Source organism: Corvus cornix, chromosome 8 (genome assembly GCF_000738735.6).
Source record: "Corvus cornix cornix isolate S_Up_H32 chromosome 8, ASM73873v5, whole genome shotgun sequence".
NCBI classification, from domain to species: Eukaryota; Metazoa; Chordata; class Aves; order Passeriformes; family Corvidae; genus Corvus; species Corvus cornix.
In genome coordinates this window covers 5,438,075-5,450,754 of record NC_046338.1, presented here as the reverse complement: position 1 = coordinate 5,450,754, position 12,680 = coordinate 5,438,075, and the positions used below count along the sequence as shown (strand labels likewise).

Sequence of the window (12,680 nt, the reverse complement as noted above, 5' to 3'; positions counted from 1 at the left end):
GAGCAAGTTCACCAGGCTCCGAGAAGGTGTCCACAGCCCCACTGTGTATTGTCAGGGTTCAGTGACATTTATGGACAGAAATCTCCTATTCCTACACTTGCATGGGTCTGTAGCAAATGACTTCTAAACATGCACAACTGCTCTCTGCAAAATACTACAAAGGCTGTTTTGATTAACAAGCAAACTCTCACTAAGATGATTCCCATGGTTTCACGGGTGCTTTGTGGAATGGATTTAGGGGCTATAAATCAAGTGCTGGTTCACTTGCTGCACTTCTCAAGAAGAGCTGAGGAGGAGCCAGGCAGGAGGAGCCTGGGCAGCTGCTGCTCTTCACCCAAACTTCAGCAGTATATTCCCTGCCTGACTAAAATAGCCAAGTGTTATCCTGCCTTCTGCAGTGCTTTTTTTGGGGACTCTCAGAGGGCACTGCAGAGTTTAGCCAGGCTAGACAGACACACTGAGCTGGTGAGTGTGTCCTGCATCTCTGCCTCCTGTGGAGATAACCTGTGTGAAGGCATTACAGTCACAGCAACCCCCAGCACTGCGCCCTTCAAGAAACACCTTCCCCTAGGGGCTCTTCTCTGCTTCCCAACTCAGACAACACCTCATTGCCAGCCCAGGGCTGCACCAGTCATGGCACCACAACCACTGGGTTGAGCACCAGCCCCGATGTGCTGTGCCACTGCCCAGTCTCCTATGAGAAACCAGGCTGCCAGCTTTGTTGGGAGACCTCCATGGACAGACAACTGCAACACCCACTCAGAGAAACAGGGAGATGTAGATTAGTGGAAAAAAGCAAGGGCACACTGGAAGCATGAGGTAAGAGCATCCTCACTAGGCATGCAAAACACTTTCTTGTCTAAAACAGGGAGAGACTGATGGTTCTTCCTGAACAGGAGTTATTTAAGGGGCAGCCACTGAGCTCCATGATGTCATGGGAAGAGATGCCTGTTGGAGACATCTCTGCACTGGGGATTGTGTAATTGAGTAATGCTGCAGATCGGGGCTGGTGCCTACAATGTCTGGTGGGAAAGGCAAGAAAGGGCTGCCCTATGGAGAGGGGCACAGTTCTGTGGCCTGGGCTCTGTTCCCCTGGCTCTGTCAGCCCTGACTCTCCTGGCATTCCCACAGCCCAGAGCTGGTAGGACGCTGCAGAGAGCAGCCTGCTGTCGATGCTGGGGGAAGCAGCAACAACATGTACAACCCAGAAACCGCTGAAGTCATCTCTCAGGGGTTGCTGCCACTCTACATGTTTTCACCTTCAAAGCCTGTTCCCAATGCTATATTTTTATGGTGTTATCATCACCTTAGAATTCAAAGATAACTTAGGCAATGAGGCTAAATAAACTGGTCTGTGCTGTGGAGGACACTAGTATTTGGGGAGAGGGGGAATTCCTCATTCCTAGTCCTGTGCTCAGTTCATACATCCCTCCAAGAATAAAAACTGAGTGGAGAAGGGCACAGTTCAAACTTACAGATGATCAGATTAAGCTACTAATTATATTCATATGAAGGGTGATGAGAGAATAAAGGCAAGGAAAGAGGAGCAGAGTGAGAAATAGCATTAGCAGCTACATGTGGTTACACTCAAAGCTGTGAGCACCAGATGGAGGAGAGGGGAAGCAGTTACAACAGGAGCAACACGTAGAAGGCAAGTACTGTACCACATTCTTTCAGAGGCTCGTCAGACCAGTCCCTGCAGTCTCTATGTGAATCGCACACTTTGCCTCCGTCAATGCACTCTCCACTCTTACACTGAAACTTGCTGGGACTTTCACAAGCTGACTCTGTCATGTTGGGCAAGAGAGGAAAGCAACTAAGTTAGATGAGGCTCATGACAACAAACAGGCTGACATAAGGCTCAGGAGGGCATCATTAGCAGAAATGGAATAGGATTAAGCAAATGAACATTGAGCCTGAACATCATGCAAAGAACTTTTCAAGTCATGCAGTCTGCCTGGTCGGCACAATCATCTCTCCCAAGCAATCCCACTGCCAGAATGGCTTAAAACTGTAAAAGAAGCAGCTTGGCATGGCCCAGAGGAGCAGCACAGGCCTCTTCCCTTTCCAGAGGCCACGCAGCCCTGGCAGATTTACCCCACAGAGCATGAGGAGCAAAGAGCCATCTGTACCTACCTTGGACACAGCCAGCCTCGTCACTGTTGTCAGGACAGTCGTGCACCTTGTCACACTGCTTTGCTCCATGGATACAGGTCCCATCACCACACTGGAATTCATCTGGCTGGCAGGTCACCAGAGCTTTAAGACAACACATTCAAGCATCAGCCACACAGAACTCAGTCATTTGTGTGGTACCTTTTAGCCATGTCCCTCTGACACTGCCGGGGTTGCACCCTCTGTCAGCAAATGTCAGAGTATTGGCTGCTTCCACCAAAGCAACAGAGGCAGCAGCTGCCTCAGCCACTGTTCTCCTGTGCCCCTCTGCTATCCTACATCACCCTCTACATCCTTGGGAAAACAGCATCAAAGCCCATATGAGCACACCCTGTCAAAACAGACTCAGTTCCAGCAGTGAAGCTTCTCTGGTGAGACAGAACAAAGCAAGCAGGCAGCAAAACTCCCAGCAGTGGAGCAGCTCTGGGGGCTGCAGTCTGTGTGAGGCCAGACTGCTTTCCAGCTGGGAGTGTACAGTGACGCTGGGTAGGCAAAGGCAACTGCTCCTCAGTTCTCCTTCCTTCACAAAAAATTACATTTAAGATACATTTCAAAACATGTTCAGGCTAAGGCCTGGGCAAGAGACCTGTAGTGACTGCCAAAGCCAGTGTGGTCACAGTAGGGATGAAGGCAGCAACAAGACACGATCATCAGGTTACCGAATGCCCATGAGCCAACAGCCCACTGGAAGGCAGAAGAGCTCCACTGCATGGTGTTGTGTTGTTTCTTGGGGTTTCCAGCCCTAAACACCTCCACAATATCTGCCCAGGTTTCAAGCCTGAACTTCGTTTGTCCAGGTCAGATTATAATGGACTCAAACCAGATCTGATGAAACAGCAAAGCTGGGGAAAAATATAAACCAGACACCTGCACTGACGATACTAAAAGCAGTCGTATTTCCCTCCCCAAGTTACAATAAATGAGAGACCTCCCTAGCTGGGACCAGCCCTGTGCCGACACAGGGTACAAGGCAGCCTGTAGTTCACTGGCAAACAGGCTCCTCGTTCCTGGGACATGTTTTGCAGCTTCCTTCTGAGGGGCCCATTGGATGTATTCTTAAAATCCTATTAAGGCAGTGCACCCTGGAGAGCTTCTGATTCCAGCCTTTCCATCATGTGATTGTGTCCTGGTGAGGTCTGACAGAAAATCACTGCTTCCGAGTAGTGAGGGGAGGCCAGCACTGGTGTTACTACATGGGAGGTGAGAGCTGTCTGCAGACTTCCCTGGACAATTTGACAAACTGGTTCTAATACAAAAATGACTACTTTCAGATAACCCAGGAAGAGCTGCAGACATGAAGTGAGCTAGCATCAATACCATGAAGTATCAGTTACACAAAGACTCCACATTATTGGTGATTGCATCCCGATGGATGCAGGATCCAAGTTCATGACTGTTTCACTGGACTTAGTTCTAGTGCATCTTCAGCCAGCAAAAGGCACCAGAGACAGGAAAAGCCACAACTGCAGGGCTGGTGGGGGAAGGGAGAAATCCTGTCATTAGAAATACACAGTATTCACATGAGGAAAGTTTGGAAATAGCACTGCTCCTTGGAGAGGAAAGCCATATGCACTATATTCATAAAAAGCTGCAAAGTAACAAAAAAACCTTAAGCAATAAGCACAGTTATGGGACCAGCTGTGCTGCCACGTTTCAGCTAATAAACCCAGGCACAGGAATGGGAAACCTCAGTGGGACATCTGGGACAGCAGCTCCAAACTAAGCATGTGGGATCTGCTGCTCTACCAAATGGAGAAAAATGAAGGAGGTAAAGAAACAAAGCTGTGGTCTGGGAGAGTCACAGACCACAGGTCTGGAAGTGGCACCGAGAACTCCTACAGGGAGGCAGAGTCACTTCTGCTTAGACTGTTCCTGGCATGTACAACCACCTGCCTGTGGAAGCCCTGATCATGGAGACACCACCTTCCTCCCCAGGAAACCCTGACTTCTGCCAAGCTAAACCTTGGCCACTGCAAGGCTTTTCCTGTTGTCTCACTGAAAAGTCCTTTGCCACAATTATTTCTTGTCTTCACCCCTAACTTGAAAACCAGTTTGCTTCACCATTTCTGTAGCAACTTCTATGTGTGGAGGTAGGATAGGATGGTCCTCCATTTCTGACTATAAATATTAACCCCTCACAAAAGTGTAATGTAATTAAAGCCAATGGGGGTTTTGTCTTTTCTAGAGCAGAAACAGGTCTCCAGTTCACCAAGTAAATCTGCATGACAACAGCTACAGATTTGGAAGTCAGCTGTTATAAAACATACAATTGTCCTCAATTGTAATCTTCAAAGCTCTTCTAAAAAGCATAGCTAAATGCTAAGAACAGAAAGATTTCTAGTCCTAAAATGAATTAAAATTAAGGAGAATTTTGTAGGAATTGCAAAGACAATGTTGCACAAGTACCACAAGGCTGAGAGAAAAATGACAGCACAATTCTTAGCTCAGTTGCTACAGAGACTGCAAAACACAGATGTGGGGCTGTACAGCTCCACTGCACAAGGCTTTGCTTCAAGAAGAGAAAGAAGTTTGGAGACCAGGCTGGGTTTCCTGGCTCATTTCTCACTCCACCAGAGCTGTGGAAGTTCAGACCTTTGAGCAACAGCCTCTGAAGCTCTTAACAGACATCTAGAAAAGGCAGATACAATAATGGCTCTTACAGATCACAAAAGCATTAAAATGCATGTATGACATTTCTATTTTTTGCTGCATTTTTCAGGAGAATTCCATGTTATCTTTAAGTTGAGACACTAACCCATCTCAGCCCCACTGGCAGAGTTGACAGCAGCTTCCCATTAAGGCCATTCCCAAGGCAAAGCCATAACCCAAGAAGAGGGAAGAGCTGTGCTGTTTATTTGCACAAGATGTTCAGAAAATTGCTGTGGTAATTTGGAAGGTTTGAATCCGTGAAATCTCAGTAGTTTTACAGCCATCTCCTCTGCAAATCAAATACAAAACAAATTACCAAAGCCCTGCTAAATTAACAGGTGCCCTCAAAGAGACACACTTCCCATTTACAAATCCTGGGCACAAAGCTGCATCACTCAAACTCAGCAGATATATTCCAGATTCCAGATCTGAGCCTTAGTTTCTGCTGGTTTCTGGTTTTTTTTCCCTTCCTCCCCAAAAAAGAAAATCCCAACATTTGGAAAAAGCATCAATCCATTTTATAGATGGGGAGACAGAGGCAGGAAAGTGTGAGGTCAGGTCTCAAGAGGTCTGTTTCTTGCTGTCAGTTGTTAGCATTATTTATTCTCCCTCCTGGATGCCCTAATGCAACTTGCAAAGGACATTTTAAAATATAACCATTCCAGATTTGGAGACTAATAAATCTAACCTAATGTTAATTTATAAATATACATATATACATATTTGAATATATATGCTATGGAAAAAACCCCAGCCACCCAATGTTCTCACACAGCTTTCCTGAAATGACTCATTCCCTCCTATTTATTTGCTGTCTTGCTGCCAAAACCTGTTCACCAATTGTCACCCTTCATTTCTGCTCTACTCATTTAGCAATCCAAAATGTTTATAACAAATGACAGGTGATGGCCTCATAACTTTTTTTTAAAAGCATTAGCTCCCATCCCTCTGTTTATACTGCACAAACCCCATATGATCCCCATTGCAAGAGAAGATGTAGCGGGATCTGCAGCTTTAATGAAGTCCAGCTGAGGGGCCCATGTGCCATCCCTGTTGCTAAGGGGACAGAGCAGCGTCACACACCTGTGACTCCCTGCATGCCACATGATACTGATCTCAAACAGAGAATTTCTGGAGAGGAAAAGAATCATAAAGGTTCCTAAATTCTTCAGTCCAGCAGATGGGCAGTGACACTGAGCTTCCAGAGCTCCCAAATGTCCCTTTCTTACTGCAGGTAGGGGCACCCCAGCAACAGCTGCATTTAGGATGGGGAAGCAACGTTAATTTTGGCTCTGACCCAGTGAACGCATCAGCTACACGAGCACTCAGTGCTGCAAGGCCTCTCGCGGTTGCTACCTCAACCATGCACTGCGAATGGCTGTGGGCTCACACACCACTGTGGCACTGGGGTGCAAGCAGAACCAGGCACTCTGTGCAGAGCAGCACTGGGGTAGCTAAAACGTTGGGCTTTGAATCTCCCTGTTCCCCAGTCCATAGGACTGAAGGCAGCAGAACCAGCTCACATGCTTGTTTCTCCCGGGTAGATAACCCACATTGTGCTGGACTGAGACTTTATGGGAAGAGACCCTCGTGTGCTAAATCTCCACTACTCAGAATTGTCTCGTCGCTTCTGCCACATTTCCCCCTTTCTCCACTGGTTGTCAGCACCGTGCTGTGCTGCAGCGGTATCCAGCTGCGTCCTCTGCCCTGGGAGCTGCCTCTGGTGCCTGTGGAAGTGCTGCTGGCTGAGGCTGCTCTGCAGCTCAGGGAGGCTGGTGGAGCCGTGCTCCTTTCGGGCCTCATGGCTCGGCACTTTGAGCTCAGCTGGACACGGCTGGTGCCCATCAGACCAAGGAAAGAAGCTGGGGAACAGTGGGCCCCCTGCAGGAAGGTACATGGGCACAGTCCCACTCCTCTAACCCAGCAGAATGTCAAAATAAATGGGATCTGTGAAAGACTTAAAACATTTCAAGTTGAACAACAGGGATTGAAATTTAAGAGGCATTTCATCGGAAAACACCATCAGTGAGCTGCTCCCCTCTTTCTCCACTTGGCAATAGAAGGGAGCTCACCTTCCCCTCTCCTGAGCTGTCCAAACTCAGCCATCCTGTGAAGTTGCTGTTACTGCAGGGAATGCATCCCGTGGGACAGCGATCAGTTCTGCTGGAGTCCGCTGTACCAGACAACAGTTCTTCAGCTGTGTTTGTAACATGGCCCTTGCCACTGTCTCCTGATTCAGAGGGGACACAGGTACAGGACTGCCCACAGGAGGTCTCAGAATGAAAACAGGCACCAACCACCAAGGCTGCCCCAGCCAGAAGTGCCCATCTCCACCAGATGTGCTTCTGCATGGCTTTCTTGAAACAGCCAGGAACCAACTTTATCTCCTGACTCCACAGTCCCTGTGACCCTTCAGACCCTGGCAGGGGTACCTGCAGCCCAAGAACTCTGTCAGCAACTTCATCACCTTCTTGGAGATGAAGGAAAAGACAGCCTACCTAATCCACCCCTCCTTGGGTTGACAGCCTTATATCCAGCAGCCAAAGCTGCTCTCTTCCTGACAAAACATTTTGGCTCCCCCTATTCAGCTCTTGCCTCTCTTTAAAGAGTCCTTGGCTATTTGAAAGGCACGGCAGCTCCAAGGTAACCTGTGGCTTGTCCCCCTGCTCTCCTGCAGTGCAAACAGTGGTGTCCAGGATGCACTACATCCTCCTCTTATTAAAGAAGACAATAAATTTACACCTGCTTCTCTCTCTCTGGAAGAGAGTCTGACCCCCAGCTCTTTGAAGAGCTCTCCCATACAGCTGTTCTGAGCTCACCAGCCTGGACTTGGTGTTGTCATGGGTATGAAAAGATGGTGCTGGCAAAAGTGGTAAATTTTCTTAGATACCTTGCAATAATACCTGGGTTTGCAGCTGGTTGATGCCTTCGTCCCCAGAGGGGGCCCAATGTCAGAGATGCTAAATATAAACAGCTATGTAAATATTTAATTTCAATCTTGTCATTATGAATATTCTAGCAAAACATTTTGCTCTTGTTTTCTTCTCTCTCCCTCCTCAGGTAAGTGACCAGCTTGAACAGTTTAGTGGCTAAAAATGGATGAAACATTCAAAATACCACACATACCAACAACAGCATGTTAAATGCATAAAGCCAGCTGAAAAGAAATCCATTATTTATTAGCTCTGTGCCTTTATCAAGCCAAGCTCAAAGTGCACTTCAAACTGGATTCTTCAGAGGTACTTCTCTTGACTGCCTTGTTCAGTATACTCCAATTTCAGAGGCAGAAAATGAATTTTTTTTTTTTCTGCTGATCATATATTCCCTTTAGCATAGCAGCTCCTAACCTCCAGGCTGTGACCCCACCATGCAGCCTGAGGGCTTTGAACGTTTTTCCCATTTTTCACTCCCTGTCTTTCTAGTGAAACAGATCTCTTCTGAGGCACGGTACCATCCAACAGCTCTTACACCTCCTCTCCGGATTCTCAAGGAAAAAGCACAAAAGGAGTATGGAATACACCTGACCCTGCTGGGCTGGGCACCCAGCCACGCCGTGTGGGACACAAGCGCTCCTTGTCTGGCACAGCTGCTGCTCAGACATCAAAGCCTTGCTTCAAACACGGCCCACAGCAGCCTCCTGGCCCTTCCAACCCCAGCCCAGAGAGCCCTGGGCCCTGCCCCTGCAGACACTCACGGCAGTCCTGCTCATCAGACTTGTCCTTGCAGTCCTCATCCCCGTCACACTTCCAGTTGAGGTGGATGCATTCGCCATTCCCGCACTGGAACTCATGGGCTGCGCATGTGTTGAGGGCCTTGGCGTCGTATCCACACTTCTCCATGGACTCGTCCGACTGATCCTCGCAGTCGGGCTGGTTGTCGCACACCCACAGCTCCGGGATGCACACACTGTTGTTGCACTGGAACTCGTTGGGGTTGCAGGTCAGAGGGGAGCACTTCCTTTCATCGCTGCCATCCCCGCAGTCATTGTCACCGTCACACACGAAGATGATGGAGATGCACGACTTGTTACTGCACTGGAACTCATTGGGAGAACAGGCTTGGGAATAAAAACAAACAGGTGAGCTGGGAGGTCTCCAACCCAGCCCTCACCACTGCACCAGCTTTAGCACATTAGGGATGTCTGAGGAGAAAGGCACAAAGGCATTACTTTGGCTGTCCTACCCCAAAACATTTCTCCCAGTGATAACCATGTGGTAAGGAGCAGTGCTCCCCTCCCCAGATGGGCCTCAGGATGCATCCTCTAGGGACCATGGGCAACCCTGGAGAAGCAGGGGCAGCAGGGCTGTGGGAACTGCGGGTGGGAGAAGCGGGGGCAGTGCTGCCCTGGCATTGAGGAGCAGCCAGGTGAGCCCCGGGGCAGGAGCAGCAGCACGGAATGGGAATGGGCAGGAGGTTGCAGGGAGAGGCTGGGGCTGTGCTGGCAGCGCCGGGGCTCTGCTTGGCACCAAGCTGACATTACCAGCTTCCTGACTTTCATAAGCACAGAATCAGGTTTCAGGATTTCACAGTATGCCTGGTTTTGGACATATTAAGTGGGATGTGTAGGGTAAATATTTAGTGAGTCGAGCATCAATTTAGCTGCAATCTGCCAGTAAGGCCCTTTACAACACGCTGAATGCCTTCCCTGGAAATCACAACTCAACATTAACATACAAATGAGGTGCTTGTCAGATAAAAGCTGAGTAGAGCACTCTCCTCTGCAAGCCTAATGGACAGCTGAAGCAGAGATGCTTGCTCAAATTAAACTCTCAGGTACTCCAACAAAGTGCACTTCGAAGTCACTTTATTCTGTCAAGGTGTGGGGGAACCAAAACCCTGGAAGAAATTCTCCCTAAGTACTTTGAGGTAGTTACTTAAAAAAGAATTCTGCTTCCACAGTTTCAGTCCTCTACAGGGAAGTTATGGCTTTGATAAATTAAAAGTACAATAAATATATGCATATAAATTTACAATAAGACTTTTTTTTTTTTTTTTTACATTGCACTTGGGAATCTTTTTGTCTTCAGGAGCAGAAGTATTTACTGCCGTATCTGCAGAGCCCCTACACTAAACCACACAGTTTAGATGGTACCCATCACTGCAATGGCAATTGCACCTGGAAAGCAGCAGAAACCCTATAAAGGATCAGTCATATCCCAGCTTTCAGCCAGTGACAGGAACCCAGTAGGATTCTATTGCAATATTATGTCTGGTTTATACCTAGGAATAAAGCTGTATTTATCTAGCAGTTAAGAACATATCCACTTGCACAGATGTTTATTTACATTCTGGCTGGAAAACTTGCTGGGCTCTGTCTGATAAACTAAGCAGCCTCTCATTTTACATCAGAGCATGAATATATATATATATATATACACACACATATATGTATATGCACCTCTCCCCTCCTGCCCTGTGCTCTGTCCCATTTAGTCCCAGGCTTTCCAGATATTACAGCATAGCAATCCACCTAAGCAGAAGAGAAAGAGGATTGCTTTCCCTGCTGCACAGCTACCATGCACTGGCCAGGACCCAGGCTCCCTCCAGCAGGGAGGAGCGTTAAAGAGAATCTCAGCTGCCCCACTTGACACCAATCATGAAATGCAACAGAGCGAGGTCAAAGGAGCTGCTCAGGCTCCTTCTGCACTTGGTAAAATATTTTAGATACTGAGATGCCCTCACCAGGCATCTGTCCCTTGGAGCAGCCACAATTTTTCCTCTCCAAACAGAAGGAACTGAGATCAGAGAACTAATATTAGGAGGTGAATTCTTCTCATAAGGACCTGAAATACAAACACAGTCTGGTGGAGAAGCATCTAAAAACCTTCTTCTTTTGCATGGCAGAATTAAGACCATTAAAATGCTCTGATTTTCACCCAAATTCTGATTTTTTCCTCCATTCAGCAGATTTTTCTACCCTTACCCCATAACTAGAAATAATCTATTGACCCTACTGATCAGTACACAGCTATATAACTTAACACTGTCTTCAGCAGGGCCATAATATGGAACTGCATATAGAACATTCCTCCATAAAGTGGCAATTTAAGGTAAGAGTTATAATCTTACCAATCTATTTTAAAATGGTAGGGGGAAAACAGCAATTTTTCTAAGGCTACGTACAGCTTCTGTAACAGATAAAAGGCTGAGAAGAAACTGGTTTTCTGGCATTATTTTGATGAATCTCAGATCAGAGAGAAAAATCTTGCATAGCCTTTTGATCCCTAATGTTTGGGCAAGATTGTAATGATTTGCACACTCCAAATGTGCATAAATTTCCTTTCCACCAACTGTAATGAGCCCCTCTTTCCCCCCTTGTTGTTTTCCTGGTCCCACCTCCACCCCTCCTCCTGTTTGTACGTATTTCCCTTCAGAAATCTGCTGTATTGGCAAATTAGAGACTGATAAACATAGGAGTGGGATACAGACAATGGAAGTTTGCACAAAGCTCCTCCTCTGCACCTACAAATCCCAGTACAGATATAAAGTTACTGATAATCACAGCCAGAAAGTAGAAGCAGTTCAACTTTTGTTACCTCTCATGAGGACTTTCTCAGTGAAGCCTGAGAATTGCTAGCTAGAAAAATTGTATGGTCATGATTATTTTATTTCTTTTTAAACATTAAGTTCAGTGTGATGTCAGCACTAGAGACTACAAGCTCTCTCTCCATGAAACAAGCACAGCAGTTTGGCTGTTGGTAACTCCCCTCTCCACCCCCACAGTCCTTAGGGGGGGATCAAGCAGTTCCTTCTGGGTCACACCTGCCTGCAGCAGAGAGCTCCATCCCTCCCTCCCGTGTGCCCTGCTGCCGCCGTGGGAAGGCAGATAACGTGCCAACACCTCTCACCCTTCCCTCATCCTGCCTGACAGCTGAAATCCTCAGGGCACGCCAGGGTAAGGCAGAGGCTGCAGCTCGCAGCGCTGGGGGGATGCTCTGGCACACACAGGCACGGGGAGCAGAGCTGTCCCCGGCTGCCTGGGCAGGAGCCGCTGCCGGGACCCTGCGGCACCGCCTGGCGCCGGAGCCAAGAACACAAGAAATAAAGCACTGCAATGATCTTACACAGCACCTGGAGAGATGGACATGGGGCAGCAAAGTCCCAGGGACCGTTTACTTCACATCCCCTTTCATAAATCTGTCAGGGTACCTCGCAGCCCCATCACTACAGTATTTCACTGCCCCCAGACCATTTCAGTAGAAAACGTGCCAATAGCAGTTAAATGATCACTGGGGTATTTTTTGACTTGAGCAATTTGTTTGCATTCTCCAAATTTGCTACCTGTCCTCTTGTAGGCTGATTCACTCAAGACCAAGGAATCAAATATTAATTTGCTTTCTTTAGCACAGAAGAAATTAATAAATGTTGTACTCTAAGGTGCAAAACCTACTTCAAACATGAGTGATCCCAATAGAAATCTTGGAAATGTTTGTCAAGAACTTTTCAATCAACAGTCTTCAATGCATAACTATAACAACAGTTTAGTGTAGAGCGCTGTAATGTGTAAAGGTTCTTCACAATTTTAGGGAGTAAAATACCACACATAAATGATAGTGTAGATGTGATTTTGCCTATAGACAAAATATACCAGAGTTATTCTGCATTAATTTCTACCCTTTGCTATGTGCCAATCTGTAAAGCACAACTGTCACAGTTTTTGCCTCACATCCTGCAGCTGCAGTCTTGTCACATCTCTTGAGGAGAGTGGAGCAGAAGCAGCCTTGGGATAGAGGAAGTTAAAAATAATAAAATAACAGAAGATCAGAGAGATCGCAGTTGTGGAGTTAGTGTTTCACTACTGGCTGGTTCTCTTTTGCCCAGAGCCAGGATTTAACCAGAGGCTTTAGTTAAAGTCT

General features: G+C 47.2%; 1 protein-coding gene across 3 annotated transcripts in view; it reads right to left on the bottom strand.

The window, feature by feature from the left end:
- The window catches only part of LRP8 (LDL receptor related protein 8), a 174,218-nt gene that overhangs the window by 15,492 nt on the left and 146,046 nt on the right, over positions 1-12,680 (bottom strand). For 2 of the 3 annotated variants that reach the window (XM_039556171.1, XM_010408814.4), the window contains 3 exons: positions 8,519-8,881; positions 2,137-2,259; positions 1,665-1,787 (listed from right to left, as the gene is read on the bottom strand). In XM_039556171.1, the coding sequence (XP_039412105.1) occupies positions 1,665-1,787; positions 2,137-2,259; positions 8,519-8,881 (609 nt within the window). The remainder of the gene's footprint in view (positions 1-1,664; positions 1,788-2,136; positions 2,260-8,518; positions 8,882-12,680) is intronic. The other variant, XM_039556172.1, reaches the window with a different exon arrangement.